At 37.4% G+C, this 15,828-nt stretch overlaps 3 protein-coding genes across 5 annotated transcripts in view; 2 read left to right on the forward strand and 1 right to left on the reverse strand.

The window, feature by feature from the left end:
* Positions 1-8,151, forward strand: part of LOC108567797 (titin) — a 29,294-nt gene extending 21,143 nt beyond the window's left edge. For 2 of the 3 annotated variants that reach the window (XM_017928471.1, XM_017928472.1), the window contains 8 exons: positions 2,275-2,373; positions 2,443-2,518; positions 2,570-2,623; positions 6,913-6,975; positions 7,054-7,159; positions 7,420-7,546; positions 7,753-7,904; positions 7,967-8,151. In XM_017928471.1, coding sequence (XP_017783960.1) covers positions 2,275-2,373; positions 2,443-2,518; positions 2,570-2,623; positions 6,913-6,975; positions 7,054-7,159; positions 7,420-7,546; positions 7,753-7,904; positions 7,967-8,090 — 801 coding nt within the window. In that variant the 3' untranslated portion in view covers positions 8,091-8,151. Of the gene's footprint in view, positions 1-2,274; positions 2,374-2,442; positions 2,519-2,569; positions 2,624-6,912; positions 6,976-7,053; positions 7,160-7,419; positions 7,547-7,752; positions 7,905-7,966 lie in introns of those variants that run through there. The other variant, XM_017928473.1, reaches the window with a different exon arrangement.
* A 1,654-nt stretch (positions 8,152-9,805) lies between these two features.
* Positions 9,806-11,394, forward strand: LOC108567806 (protein phosphatase 1 regulatory subunit 7). Its single transcript, XM_017928493.1, has 4 exons — positions 9,806-9,906; positions 9,966-10,242; positions 10,299-10,770; positions 10,834-11,394. Exons 1-4 carry the CDS (start codon positions 9,888-9,890, stop codon positions 11,002-11,004), a joined length of 939 nt encoding a protein of 312 aa, XP_017783982.1. The 5' UTR covers positions 9,806-9,887; the 3' UTR covers positions 11,005-11,394.
* Positions 11,395-11,836: 442 nt separating this feature from the next.
* LOC108567804 (FERM and PDZ domain-containing protein 4) overlaps positions 11,837-15,828 on the reverse strand; it is a 56,561-nt gene continuing 52,569 nt past the window's right edge. The window contains exons 8-11 of the mRNA XM_017928492.1: positions 14,550-15,815; positions 14,137-14,485; positions 13,770-14,077; positions 11,837-13,377 (exon numbers count right to left, since the gene is read on the reverse strand). Coding sequence (XP_017783981.1) covers positions 13,012-13,377; positions 13,770-14,077; positions 14,137-14,485; positions 14,550-15,815 — 2,289 coding nt within the window. The 3' untranslated portion in view covers positions 11,837-13,011. The remainder of the gene's footprint in view (positions 13,378-13,769; positions 14,078-14,136; positions 14,486-14,549; positions 15,816-15,828) is intronic.

A 15,828-nucleotide genomic window follows, 5' to 3' on the forward strand; every position in this document is an offset into this window, starting at 1 on the left:
GTTTCGAACATTGTAATTTGCAAATCCTCGCAGATTGTCCTTTCGACGTGTTTGAGTGATCTGAGGACGCGCTGCGAGAAAAATGTGGCTAATTAACGCAAAACTTATTTTTGGGACAATGTCAACTCCCACATCCTATTTATAGGGAAGGATTTCCTTCGAGTAAATCATTTAATAATTAACTCAACCGCATATGCGTTTCACTCATATAAACAGTTTCACTTTGATTTATCCCATGAGTTTATTTCATCTGAAATTGACCGTTAAAAAATACTGATATTTTCTATGATCGTAGGCAACCCGAAAATTTTATCAGCAACATTGATTACATAATATCTTATCAAATTCGACATGCTCCACCTAGTGTCTTTGTCGCCAAACATGATCTTTGTTAACTTAATTTTAGAACTGCAATTGTTCTTTATTATTGCTGACATGCATTTCTATTATTATTTACTGCAAGTTTATTTACATTCAAGGAATTATCCTATTTTGGGTAAAGGTCGTGCGGGAACTGCGTCTTTGGTATGCGAAAGCATTTGCGTGATTTTACGTTTTGGGGGGAAATTGACGAAAGCAGCGCTTCTTTTTATGCTGTTTTTGGCACGGGCCGAACCAAAATTTACGCGATCAAGTTCACAGCTTTCCCACGAGGAAAGCACAAACAAAAACAATGTGGAAAATCTGCCGGAACAGCTTGGACACGCGCCTCCATCGATCCAATAAATTTCCATAAAATATTATTTATTAATAATATAGACATGTTCTGCGTGGTCGGATCAAATGAACTTTTAAAATAGTGTTGCGTACACTTCACGCAGACTCTTACATATTATCATGGCTTTGGAAAAGATTTATTTTTAATCTCAATGTCAGGAAATTTTATTTTCAAACGTGTTTATTATAATAGAAAAAACGCACGAGAAGATGGAGAGTACACGGTGCAAAGAAAAAAAAACAAAAAAGAGGTATTTATTTATTTTGTTTGCGTGCGAGAAATCCGTTGCGAATCAGAAAGGATTTTGAACTTGAACTCTACTGAAAACAATAAAAATCATTAGATCTTTTTGTGCTCAATTATGGAAATCGCATTATATTTAATTAAAATTAAAGTCAGTCCACTTTGTGAAAATAACATATAATATTCTTTAATTCTGTTAAACGTTTTATTTGAAAATCAAGATTTTAATATGATTTGTAAATACATACACACTTTATTTATTGAATATTAATGGAATATTTGTAGACTATCTATAAATTAAATAATAACAATAATGACGTTGCAATATAACAGTCATAAAAAAAATACATATTAATAAAATAATTGCAGAGAGTCCATTCAAAGATATATTTTTATTACATCATTAATAAGTTACTCAAATTTTCTTACATCATACTTATAAATTAATATAAAAATATTATTATATGTCCAAATATTATTATAACATAACATTATGTATCGGTTGATCTATACCTGACAAGAACTTAACACATAATATTGCATCCTATTTGAAAACGTGTATCACTAATTATATAAATTACATAATTTTAATTTACATCAGTTACCAATAATGTTGTTATATTATTTATCTTTTTTATTAACAAAGCTGAATTTAGTTTTAAATATTCCATTTATACATTTCTGGATTGTGTTCGATTAAATACTTGCAAATTAATATTTTTGAGGTATTTTGCATAGTGATTTACCAATATTAAGGAGCCTTATTAGGTTAAAAAACAGCAATGTTTAATGTTTACATGAAACGTATCGAATTTATAAATCAGGTATTGCTGGTTTGAGAGGAAGTTAAATCAATGAATAAATTATATAAAAGCGATGCTATTCCATTCTGAAATTCATAAGTCTTTTCTAATAGTGAAATAGTTTTTATTTATGTGCGTGTAATGTGGCAAACTCCCAACGCAAGGTCCCTTTCGAACTACTAGCGTGTTGTTACCAAAATAGGCGAGTGAGTCCAGAGCGCGCGCGGCCTCTTCCTTCTCTCGCTCGCTCCGGCGTCGCGACGCCTTCTCGTCTCGCTTAACGTCGCGGCATCCGCGAGGAGACTCTGAACCGATGCGTATTTATATGTATACATAAACCTATATGTATATAATATATACAGAATGATTATTTGCAATGATTCGAGAGGGCGCCCCAAAAAAGAAGTCGACCGGTCGTTCCGCGTTTCAGGCCCATTTTTACATTCCTCGAATGGCAGAGCTCTGAGCATTGTTTACCTTTTTTGACCCACATCCCGATTTGAATTGCAGGAAAACGACACGCCCCACACCTCCACCAGAAGCTTCACGCATCCTATCGGGCAGGAAGTCTTGGACACCATCTGGGAAGAGCAAACCTTAAAATTACTCGTAAGCCACTCTCTGGGAATACGTAAAACAAATAAGTGAAACAAGTAATTTTTTGCTCATATTTTCCAGTTGGAGCAAAGCACGGAATACGAAGAACGCCGCTTGATCAGATTGAGGTTGAAACAAGTGATGGCAGAAAAAGAAGGTTCGTATAATTGACGTTCTATTGGTTTATTCTAATATATTTAAATTGCAGCATGCGCGGAAGTCGTGGAGAAAACTCTGGAGGAGACCCGTGGAAACGTTGAGGGTGAGTCTTTACTGTTACCGTTGCTACAAGGCGTCCTAGATGCGCCCGAACAGTCCGCCGCAGATTCCGGAACGGAATCGGGCGAAGATCTGAGATCGGGCCTGATAACCGAGGTTCAGAATGCCTTGGATAAGCTCACAGCGTGTCTGTGCAGCGATTCCTCTGACATAACGACGGAGCGTCGGGACTCTCTTCTGCAGTTGGTGACCAAACTGCAGGCTAACCTGACGCCCACTGATCAGGGTTCAGGTTCATCAGAGCGTCGTCTGAATAGATTCGCGAGGCGTCGTCAACGTCAGAACAGACACACTGTAGGCGTTACCAGCGAAGAGTTGGAAGACGCCAGACGATTGATGGAAGAGTTGGCGATGCGCGAACGTACATTAACCAATCCCCTGCAGAAACAGAACTCAGAGAGTTCCGTGAAAACGAAACCTACCGAATTTAGGCCGGTAAAGTTCCAGCCTCACAAGGCCATCAGAAACGCTACCGCCAAACCTTTCAACTTTAACAGTAGCCAATCGGAGACCTCGTCCACAATAGATACTCCCACCGCGGATAATCCGGACCTTCTCTTCACAGACAACTTTGACAACCCTAAATTCAGTCATTCTATTTCGCTAGATCAAGATTTCTTAATCAAGAAGCGACCTCTTTCTCAGACGTTCTCTCTAGATTACTCAAGGGAACCCGCTTCGCTTCAACCAGTGGAGATCGTAGAACCTATTACCGTCATCGAACCTAATCCCTTAAGGGAAGGCGAAACTGTAGTGCTTTATGATCAGAGCATCTACAATAGCACACCAAAACCTGACTTGATTCCCGCCTTCAATCCTGAAGAGCCGGTCTTGCAAAACAATCCAATCTATACAGAGACCGAACATGAAAAGGCGAGCAAGTTTAATAATACCTCTAAGAGATTAAGAATGAAACGTGCCAACACTATTGATATACCTAAACCCTTGAATTTCTATCAATTTGATGATGAAAGTGATACTGACCAGGAGGTAAATACAAGGAGAAGCAACTATTTAGCTTTGAGGGGACCGATTAGGATTGGAAAACAAAACTCAAATCAAACCGTTCCTACCTTTGAACCGAAAACTGACTCAGATAAGAAGTTTATGGCCTTCCTGAACAAACACAACGAGCCCGCTCCGGCCATCCAGAATAAAATTAGTCTTTGGGATAAACAAGCCGATAATAATAATTGGCAAAGGAAGTTTGGCAACATTAAGACAAACTTTGAACAAAAGGGAGGTAATTCGTCAGCGAGGAGCTTCTGGAAGTCAGCCGACGATGCTGTTGCGGCCGGTAGCATTTCATACAATGGCCCAAAAATCAGCAGACAGAACGCTAAGAATCTGCAGCAGATGTTTGAAAACAAAAAGAAGGAAGTGGTGACTGGAACTTTACAGGTGAAGGCAGTGAATCATTTCTCGCATAATCCTCAATCGGCATTCAAACCTATTCAAAAGACGAATGTTAAAGTAAATCAGCAAGACATGTACCTTTACAGTCCGAAACCTTTCGATCAGCCTCAGAACCAAACGCCGTGGTCGGCGAGAGTTGGAGAGAGACGGGTGTTGAGTATGGCTACAAATAAATTCGAGCAGGCTCAGCCTGTTGAGGAAGTAAAGTTTAAACCAAGGAAAATGAGCAAAGAGAAAATAGCAATTCCACCAGTGCTGCAACATAATGAACCTCAATTACCAAAAGTTCAAATCCCCAAATCCGGTGGAAGTGTTAGGAAACTAAGTGGACAGTACGATAGCCTAGGCAATAGGGAATATGTGGCGCAAGCAAACGTTAAGTACGTTCATCAGAGTGCATTTGCACCGGTCCCACAAAAACAAAGCTACCCCAAAGAAACCTATTTACCTCAAAACGAGATTTACAAGAAGGACAGCTTTATACCTCATCAAGAAATATTCAAGCCTCAGCAAGATGCATATAAACCAAAGAATGAAGTATTTAAGTTGACACAAAAGGAGAATGTCGTTATTCACGCACCAAAAATAGAGAGAGAACCTTATGTGGCTCCTAGCTTTCACACGACTAGTCCACAGGTTCAGAATATCCAGCAAAAGACGAAAGTAGATACTTACCAACCATATATCAGCAAAGAACAGGCAAATCTTCACCCGGAACCTCACGTTCTCTATAATAACATACACAAAGAGCCAACGGTCGCTCGACCTAAATACGATTCACAAGTTTCGCAGGAGAGCTTGCACGAATATACTGCAATCAGCAGCAAAGTGATGACTGCGCCAATGGGTCAGCAGGCTGTAACAGTTCAGCAGAACCAACCAAAGACAAGAAATGATCATGACATGGAGGCTGCGTTCACCTTGAAAAACGTTCTGGTAAAGAAGACCGAAGAGAGGAAATCTCCGATTAAACCGAAGTCGCCTAGTTTCCATGGAATTACGCCACACTTCCGCGTGAACGACAAACCATTAAACCTCGAGTCTTTAGAGATAAACGATATGGGCGAGTCTATTGTCACCAGTAAATTCCAAATACCGATGGCGAAAAGCGGTCAGGCATTAAGCAAATCAGATTCCTGGCATCAGATATGTCAGGAGAAGCAGCAGATCGCAAAGAAACCCTCGCCACGCGCCTCGCCCAACGCCAGGACAGTTTTGAAATCGAAATCGTCACATACTTTAGCTTTACCCAAGCAGTTCGAGGCGAGTATGACTCGCGAAGAGCAAGCGACCAAGAACAAAATAATGGAAGCGTATTTTAGCGGCGGTTCCAAATCACCTCAGCCGAAGCACCAACAGAAGAAGTCGTCGGTGAATAGGACGAAGACCAGCCAGAAGTCGTCTATGTCGACAGGTCTGTGCAGGTCGCGGACCTTGCCTGATATCGTGTGCGCGGATTTACTCGACGAAACTAACGTTGACGCAGCCTTCGAGGATTTGTTCAAGAAGAGCGCCTAACATCCATTGTGAGGTCTCAAAAACTACCATCAACCAAAACCACCCCATTTTCTAAAACCAAAAATGAAACCAAAAACTTTAAAAACCCTCAAAAAACGTTCATTCCATTACTTTTGTTTCGTTTTTGATTTTTTTTTCTAATTTTTAAATCCCACTAGATATTAAGGTGTTTAAGTGTTTTTTCTTTATATAAGATAACCCGAGAGAACGAAGAGAACGAATTGATCGCCATTTCACAATGTTTCTTTTTGTATTTTTTTCGTTTTGTAACAACAACCGGCAACTACACAGCGAAATTCGATAATTGACTGAAACGAGTGGTTGATCAATGTGAGAAAAAGAGAGTGTAAGAGTTGGTGTGCGGTGCGCACACCAATCCTCGAGGGAGAAAGATCCGAAAAAGAAAATTTTTCTTGTCGCACCAGCCAATGGTGAGAGATAGATAAAGCAATTGGTGTGTTATGTGTTGGTGTGCGCACCCACTAATACGCTTGTATTAAATTACGCAACACCTCCCAGCCCCAACAGCATCAACAACAACAACAAAAGAGTACTTGTTTTTGTTTGTTACGTTTATTTTTTTTTATTTTTTTACATAAAATTGTGTCCATTCGAAGGAAAGAGAAGATCATCTTTTTTTTTTATTGAACCAAACATATCGAAATTAACGTTCTTCCTTCTACTTTTCTGTACCTACACGTTAAATACAAATAGAAAGCGACAATAAACAAACTCGCAGTATGAGCGATGCTTTTGTTTTTGTTTGATAATCCTTCATTAATTCCACAATATTATACTCATTTTTTGTTTGTTTTTTGTTTTACAAGAAGAGACCGCAATCGGTCTTTGGTTGCGGTTAACTCTGCGAACAGAGATCATTTGCGATCCAAATATTCGAAGCAATCTCTTCACAAATTTACACAAACATGCTAACAGCAAACAAAAAGGAAACAGCTGCTCGATGCAAGCAAGCAACGCTTTTTTTGGTCCACTCTTTGTTTTTTTGTTTCCGAACCTCGAATAACAGCAACAATCGACTTCTGTTACTAATAGTAGATTACAATTGAATTGTTTTTCAGCCTGCGTGTGATTTTCTCTATAATAATTAAATGCATGTCTTTACTCTTCGTAGTTGTGGATTTTTCTAGCTCTATTTTCCCATTGTTTTATTTTTTAGTTTTCAGTGTTACTTTTTCCCCTTTATTTCAGTGACTTATACGATTAATCGTTGCGCCTGTAATTTTAATACATGTTCTTTTTGTTTTTTTTTTATAATAGTATTGTATTCCTATCGTAACCATTTGATTGCCTCTATATAAGTCTGATTTGTTATTTCAGGAAAAATGGAGACGACCAAGAAAACCGTTACAACCACGGAAGGGCCGCACACAAAAACCCAAGGTACTTTATTTAAATAACTATTTTATTTAATATAGTGGATGCGCAAGGTTGTTTTCTACAATATTTCTTTTTTCTTAGTGACTACGCGCGTCACGACTACGCAACAGCAGATGAAGAAGCCCGTATCGGCGTTCGCGAAATTCCGTCAATTGGATAAGCAGAACAGCCTGAATACGCCGCCAAGGTAAGCTTACTACAATAATTTAAGTATGAAATCCGAAAAGAAAAACTGAAAAACATCCGCAATGCTTTTAAATTATTGAATATAGGTGGCAAGTTATTATTAGTAAAGGTTGAAGGGTGCTTATCTCCTCTTATTTTGTGTCGCGTCAATGGCATTTACTTTATCTGCATTTCGTTATTGTTATTTTAAATTTCGTGGTGTGAGGAAGTGTACGTGGAGAGTAGAAAACAACTGTGATTAATTGGCTTTTTGGTACTTAGTACCCCTAAGACTCCGACCAGCGGCGGGCCCCTCTTTAAATTTACGGACCCGAATTTGAGACAAAGCGCGAGTACCATCAAGGAGAGGTTGCTCCAATGGTGCCAGATGAAAACTAAGGAATACGAGGTAAAATTCGCGTCTAACTATTTTTTCCAAGGCACTAACAAATTTAACTCCTAACGTGTTCGTATCTATTGTTTGTTGCTGTTGCTTTACAATCATTAATTCTAACTAATTGATAATAATCAACATATAAGTTACGAGTGCATAGGCATTTGGCGGTTTTATCACTTTTACCAATCGATTAAACTTGTTTTATTAACTATTTACAGAACATAAAACTGGACAACTTTTCTACGAGCTGGGCAGATGGGCTGGCGTTCTGCGCCTTAGTGCATCACTTCCTTCCGGACGCTTTCGACTACCACCAACTCTCGCCGAACAATCGCAGACACAATTTCACACTCGCTTTCCAAATCGCCGAGTAAGTCACCAAAAAACTCATAAATCTTAAAAAAAATGGTGCTAATATACTTTTAAATTTAGTGAGAAAGCAGACATCGCTCCACTGTTGGACGTCGAAGACATGGTGGCGACCCGAAGGCCCGATTGGAAATGCGTTTTCACTTACGTCCAGTCCATCTACAGACGATTCAAGGACGAGGATTAGATGACTATTTGTACTTTTTTTCCTGTAAATTGAAATTCGCAGTTTTCGTCTGAATCGGGAACCACACCACCAAGCATTAAATGATCCAACTGGTATAACACAGTATTATTTTCAGTACCTAACGACACCCATCGATCGTTTCCGATTCTAACGAAAATTGCATTTGAATACTCTATAACAAAAAAAATATGCTAGCAAAAGAAAGGAAAATGGAATATTTGTGTTTTCGTGTTTATTTTTTTTTTTTTTTTACTTACAATAACTGTGATTTTCTATTTAATTTTCATTTATTTATTGTAATTTATTGTTTTCACGGAAAGAGAGTTTCAGTTTAATGTGATACGTGGTGTTAAGTTACACAGCCGATTTGCCCAGCTTGAAGTAGAAGAGACGAGTTTTTATTTTTTACAATTACTATAACCACTACTACTACTACTACAATTATTATTATTTAAAAAAAAATAGCAAAAGATATGAAGATCAACGATAACAAGTTTCCAGCTTTTATTATTAACTCTCTTTGTTAAGGTAGATATTTTGGGGTGTTGTTTCGCTTCTTATTTCATAATTATTGTTTATTACCAGAAATTGTTGTTTTATATATGAAAGCATGTTGTTATAAATTCTAGTTATGATTCGCATTCAAATTTTGTTACAAAATACGTACACTCGGCAAAAATCAACAACGATTCGTTTATTCTCTCTATATATTTAAACATACAAATTCTATATATATTATTTATATTACCATATCTTTTATATATACATGATTATATAAATTTTATTAACATAATATATTTCCGCTTAAAAATATGTGTTGTTTGTTAATTATTTCCTATTTTTTCCTCGATTTTATTTATGCCGTTTATGTAATTTAATTTTATTCAGAATCTGTTCATCAATGTGAACATTGAGTAAATTTAAGATCGCGGTTGACATTAAATGGATAATATTTCCCAGTTGGTAGTTACCATTATGATGATTTGATTTATTCCTCTTATCATATAATAGGTGTAGATTTTAATCGATTTAATTGAATTATAGCCAGTGGTGGAACTACAATGCCGCTAATGCAATTTTTGCATGTTTAAAAAAGACCCATTATAAAAACAAGTACAGTGGAACCTCGCTTAACGAGTTTAATCCGTTCCAAAATTTCCGGATTTTTACTCGCATAATGAAACATATTCAAAAATACACAAAATATGTGTACACAAGTTTTAAAAATGATATAGCAGGCGCGCAATCCGGGACTTCTCTTCTCATCGTCACTCGTTATGCGAAACGTCGCTCGTTAAGCGAGTCATTTTTCTTACAATTCTTTTAGCTCGTTATGCGAGGTTCCACTGTAGATGTATTATTTCATATTTATAATCTTATTTTTATGTGACAAAATCATGGTTTTTTATTGCAACATTTTTAATTGCGTCATGAAAATTATAAAGCGAGTTACCCGATTCCAGTGATCTCATCTCGCGCATTCCAATTTATCTACTTACCTTTAATCAGAGAATTATTTGTGATTAAATTTAATCAAAGAATATTTTTAAAATAATCATCAAGAGCAAGATAATGTTAACAATTTGAAGTAGGGCGTAAAATTGAAAATATAAACTTTTTAACTTCAAAAAAAAAGTATAAAATGCATTCCATCTATAGGTGTGACCTGGAACTATGATACGAAAACATTTAGTCATGAATTCAGTTGTCAAATATCTGAGAAATTGTTGACAGTCGGCAAATAGGTTATAATTGATTACAGTCGTAAATTTTGTAATTAAAGTATTACTTTGCAAAATGTCATCCGAGGAAGAAGGTAAGATTAAACTATGATACATACCACAATCTATATTTCTTGTATTAATTAATTTTTAGGTCATGCCAGTGATGAAAATCAGTCAGACAGTGAGAACCAGTTAGTGAATAACATCATGATTGTTGATCCAGACACTGAGGAATTGGATCTGAATCATGGCCGCATCAATAAGATGCAAAATTTGGAGCCACTTAGATGCATCGAACGGTTGTATCTCAGATGGAATCTAATAAAGACCATCGAGAATCTGCACACTCTTACCACGTTGAGGGAACTGGAGCTCTATGATAACCAAATAACAAAAATGGAAAATCTGGATGCTCTAGTCAATTTGGAGTTAGTACATCTCTAAACAATTTTATGCTTGTGCAACAATGTGAGTTTTCTTTAAGGATTTTGGATCTATCCTTCAATAGGATTAAACAAATCGAAGGCATGGAACGACTTGTTAACCTGGAGAAGCTGTTCTTATCATCAAATAAAATCAGCAAAATGGAGAACTTGAGTCATTTATCTAAATTGAAGCTCCTAGAGCTAGGTGATAACAAGATTAGGGTTATCCAAAATATTGATGATTTGGTGAATTTGAAGTATTTATACTTGGGCAAAAATAAAATCACCACTATACAGAATCTGGATTATCTTCAGAAGCTAACTTGTTTGAGTTTGCAGAACAACAGGATTACCAAGATGGAGAATATGGATAATCTAGTTGAACTGGATGAGCTCTATGTTTCAGAGAATGGTATTCAGGAGATTGAGAACTTGGAAAACACTTTAAAACTGGAGACACTGGATGTGGCTAAAAACCAATTGAAGACTATATCAAATGTGGCGCATCTAACTAAACTGGAGGAACTTTGGGTAATTATTATTGTAGTATTTTTACATAATACAGACATTCTACATTTTTTTTTGTGTTTCCAGTTGAACGATAACCAGATTGGCAACTGGAATTGCATTCAAAGCTTGGGCGATCTTCATTTGCACACGATCTATTTGGAACGTAACCCTGTTGCTGAGGACCCGGCTTACCGTAGGAAGCTGAAGATGATGATTCCATCTTTGAACCAAATCGATGCAACTCTATGCCATTAATCATTATATATATTCAATATGTTTAAAACATAATCCATAAATTTCAGATCGCCGCATTTTAATTATAATTTTTAAATTATATATATTTTGCATCGCATACGTACAACGTGCGCCATATTCCTATGAGCTTCTATCCTGTATTTTCTAACTATAATAACATTAAACTATATATACTAATATCCGCAAGTTATAATTACACCAGGTTTAAATATTTTTGTAATTCACTATCATTGCTTTTGTAGTGCTCAGCGTAATTATATGCTGAATTACTGTTTATAGTCTAGTATTTTTATCGACATATTATATGTCAGTTTAACAAAATACTTGAGTAATACTTTACAATTTGGTAAATATCAAGTTTAATAATTTATAAACGAATAGATTGAATTAGATTATCAAAGTTTCTACTACAATCAACACTCAGTTGCCGTACACAAAATATAGTTTCGTATAAATAGATTAATTTATTTTCTTCACGTATTTTATCATTCGTATGATAGACTTAACCGTCTTATTTTCAATTCAACTAACAAAATTGTACGTTCATACGAATATTTGCACATTAGTTCGTCCAGAGAGTTATAAATAAGTATTAGCCAACTTACGTTAAAAGTATATACTTTATAGAGCGTTAGCTGCATATAATTTGTTATCATGTTAAATTTTATGAATGACAACATATTAAGGAGCGGACTTTTGCCTTTAGAATCATTTCAAAGTAGCTATACTATATATAACATAAAACTAAAACTCATCCGTTTTTGAACAAAGTTCGGTTCCTCAAGAGGTAATCTAAAATATTAATGGAGGGGCATTAAAATAAAAAGAAATATTCATTGTTAATACAGTTATTTGTTCATTTATTACATCATCCCATTATTGTATGACATCGAAGATATGTTATTATAACGATATAGAATATTCCAGATGATTTTTTAGTCTTTTAAGTGAGTATCGAGTATCATCCGAACTGCCGCAGCTGTGAGCCGTAAAGTATTTGGTTGGAGAATGTGAAAAAAAAAGTAATCAAACGGCCAAACATGAAACTTAACGAAACGTAAACAATAACTAATTAATAAATACGGTGTACACAATACACAAATCTAAAGGCAACCATAATGATATCAGCTAAACGAAATAATGAAACGAAAAACTTGTAAATGTAACAACTGTTAAAAACATCTCTCAATATTATCATTATTAGTGTTTCACTTTTTTTTTCAGTATATAATATATTACATTATAAATATCTATAAATGACTAACAAACAAATTTAACATTTCCATTCGAAAACGAATCGGATTAAATCCCACTTCAATCGTTTAAATCATTGGTAAAAAATAAAATTCAACAAAACGTAAAAAAAATGTAACGTAATATCGTGGTAACTCATTGGTATTTCCAATCCTTGCGTCTATTGTACTTTCGAAAAGTAAACGAAATATACATAATATACATGTATATATATATAATAGATAGATATACACTTTTTTGTTTTCTAATTACAATTAATATAACCATCATCGTCGTCTTCGCAGAATCGAATCTTCCCTGTTCGAGTGACGTGAATGATTTGAGGAAACATTATCACATCGATAATTATTATTATATATAGATTATTTGCCGTACATGTTAAGGCGGAGCCGGGCTCGAAGGAATCCCGGCTGCGAACTCTGAATACAATTACATCATCATCATCATTATAATCAATATCATTACATTTATAATACACAATTCAGACTTTGTTTTCCGTATCAATATTATTAGTAATTATTTGGTCAAATCTATATGTACTTAACAAAAACCAAGGGGGAGGGGGGGTAGGTCATTACAACAAAATAAACCAGTAATATAATGTTTCTTGCAAATACTGCACTTCCGGATCGCATCTGTTGAATGTGTTACAAGCTTCCGGGCTTTTAACGGAATTGAAAAGTGAATGCGACTAGAGGTGGAGCCTACGGAAATGGCTCCAATTTATTTATTTGTTGATTTATAATTATTGCACTAGGGTGAAAAGACGCGGAGACTTCTTAGCAAGGTGGTGAGGACGTTGGCGAGGGTCTCGGCTTCAGCGGCCAAGTGTTCTTCGATCGTGACCGAAGAGGTGCGATCAATGTTGGAGTTGATGAGGTGACGGAAGGCGGCCGTAACATCGTGGACTTTGAGGATGAGGTTGCGCGTCTGCAGGGGTGCCGTCGTGTGGTTACCTAAGTCTGAGCAGAGTTCGGTGAGACGCCTGAGGATGGTCAAACAGATTGCTAGATGTTCGGGTAGATCTGGTAGGTTTGGTTGGTCGGACATGGCGATTACCAGCATCTTGCTTGAATGGACCAACTGTAACGATTGTGCTGTCAATTCTTCTTTAGCTACCTGAAAATATCAATATTAATTAGTATAATGTAAAATATCGTACCTACAAAGTCTTAAATTGGCTTTTTTAGCCAATATAAAATATGAATTCAAACGTAATTTAAATTAACCAAACTAAATTAATCTAATGCCATTTTCAATTTAAAAAAAAATTGAAAAATGTTAGAATTGAACTTCATATTTGAATTTTATCTCAAACAAATAAACTTGAACATAAAATCTCCGGGCACAACCGTCGGACTATAATATTGTACATTCGTACGAATATTTAAATACTAGTAGTTCGGACATATACAATCGGTTAACTTAAAGCTGGCTACAAAAAATAATGGAATTTCTTTTATCAATAGAAATAAAATATTATATCTTATAATTAGTAATTTATGGTTTACCTGAAATTTATCTTCAGACATAAGTCTACCGCCTCCATGGATTTGAGCTGCAGTACACTGTGCTGCAACCTGGTCTAAACGTACTAACAAACTGGCCATTGCCACGTCCGTTTTCGCCAGAAGATTCTCCCTACTGGACATGCAGCCATTTCGAACCGGCGATGAGCTACAACTACCATTCCTACGGAATGGACTACTGCCAGACGCGGAGGATTCCGACTGGCTGCGAGTGTGTTGCTGCTGCTGTTGCTGGCCCACTACCTTGTTAACATAGTCTATGGGGACGGTACTAAACTGAACGCCCCGTCCTACAAACCCGTTCGATTAAAGCATGCAGCAGGTGTATTCTACTGAAAGCATTATTTACCTAAGTACGGCGATGTCGGTGTACTGATTGCAGTGCTTTGTTCGCCGCTGAACTTGCTCCTTTGCAGATGCGGTGATCCAATTCCTGCAGTCTTCGGAGCGGGCGCGCTGGTCTTGCGGCTGCGAAGCACCTCCAGCGGTGGCACTGGAGGTAACGGCGGTTTCTTTGGTGGAAGGAATAAATGAGGCGGTGGTTGATGGTGGCTTGGATCGTCGCGCGGCGGTAACTTCGGAGGAAACTCAGCTGCACGACATGAAGACGTCAAGGATTGCGACCGCTGTCTTTCGACCGTAATATTCTTCGGCGGTCTTTCTGGCGGTTTGTGATCTGATGACCTTCTCGGAGATAACTAATTGAAATTGTTATAATTATAAATGTTGGTGTCCAGATTGTGAAATTATAAGATTAAGTACCTGCAAGGCCGGTTCCTCTTTGGTGCCCTTTGAGCAACAAGAGAATGCTCCTTTCCTATTGATCGTAGCGTACTCGATGACGTTGTTAGACTCGGGTTCCGGAGGAGGTGGTATGATATAGGACATTATCTCCTCCGGTGTGAGCTCCACAGCAGGTGTGACCTTCTGAGTGGGCGGAGGCACCGTCACGCTTGCCAGGAACTCCTCCAGGTCAAGATTCTCATGGAGCACGCCTAGTCGATTCAGCTTCTCGATGGAATCAGCAAAAGTGATCGGAGGTAAGTTGATCGGCGTCGGTGGTGCCTGAGTCGCGTCAAGTTCATCAGGTGTCGCCGGAGGCGGCAGCATCGTCAGGTCGATAATATCCTCGAAAACGTATAAATCGCTTAAATCACTCTTACTCTCCTTCAGTTTCTCCAGATAATCTCTTAAGTTCTCCGAGTTTGTCTCACTAGATGACCCGTTAGAGTTGGGACTATGCAGACCGAAGCTGATGCGCACATTCCTGTTGACTGCCTCGCTGTGCTTAGGAGAATTATGCGGACTATACACGCTGTCCGTGTCGCTCTCGGAACAGTTGATTTCTGAACGCAGCATCTCAATAGCGGCATTCGTAAACGAATTTCTTCCGTTCTTCGCCTCTTTGTTCAAAAGTAACAAAGAATCGCTGTGATGCAGACCATTGGGACTCTCCGAGTCGCTTTCAATATCCACGCTGGTTTCTAGCCACTCCTGTTGCAGATACTTCTCGGAATCCTCTACCATTTTCTCCATTTCTTTAATTACCTCATCATCTTCGTTTCTACTATTGAATATATCCAAAGAATGGTTCTTGTTTACTATAGAAGAGTTCATATTGCTGTCTAGGCCAGTGATCAGTTTACTCTGCCTGCCCATCGTGTTGTACAGGCCGTTAGTCTTCCGACTAACGCCCTGGTATGTTGGTCTTGACGCAAAGCAAATAGTCTTCACCTGTTGCTGGTTAGTATAACTCCACTTTTCCGGAATTACCTTATGCTGTGATAGATAAGGAGGAGCCAAATCTTCAACAACTTCCAGCTCTTCCTTGTCGACGGACAGAGGCATTCCAGTAGCCAAACGGTAATAACCACATAATACAAGAACTAACTCATTAGCATCCCGTTCTTCCAGAGAAATGTTAATGCTGCCTTCATCCTTCAACTTAATACTGACCGCTCTACTAAGCTCATCCTCGATTCTCACTTCAATTTTCGTCATGTCTTCGATATTGGCGATCGGTGCTGGCTGTAAATGAATA

This window comes from Nicrophorus vespilloides, unplaced genomic scaffold, assembly GCF_001412225.1.
Source record: "Nicrophorus vespilloides isolate i.1.1-1 unplaced genomic scaffold, Nicve_v1.0, whole genome shotgun sequence".
Lineage (NCBI taxonomy): Eukaryota > Metazoa > Arthropoda > Insecta > Coleoptera > Silphidae > Nicrophorus > Nicrophorus vespilloides.

Excerpts from the sequence above, each read along its gene's own strand:
- LOC108567806 (XM_017928493.1), top strand. Across the intron at positions 10,243-10,298 it reads GATGCTCTAGTCAATTTGGA|GATTTTGGATCTATCCTTCA; the intron begins GTTAGTACATCT and ends GTTTTCTTTAAG. Across the intron at positions 10,771-10,833 it reads CTAAACTGGAGGAACTTTGG|TTGAACGATAACCAGATTGG; the intron begins GTAATTATTATT and ends TTGTGTTTCCAG.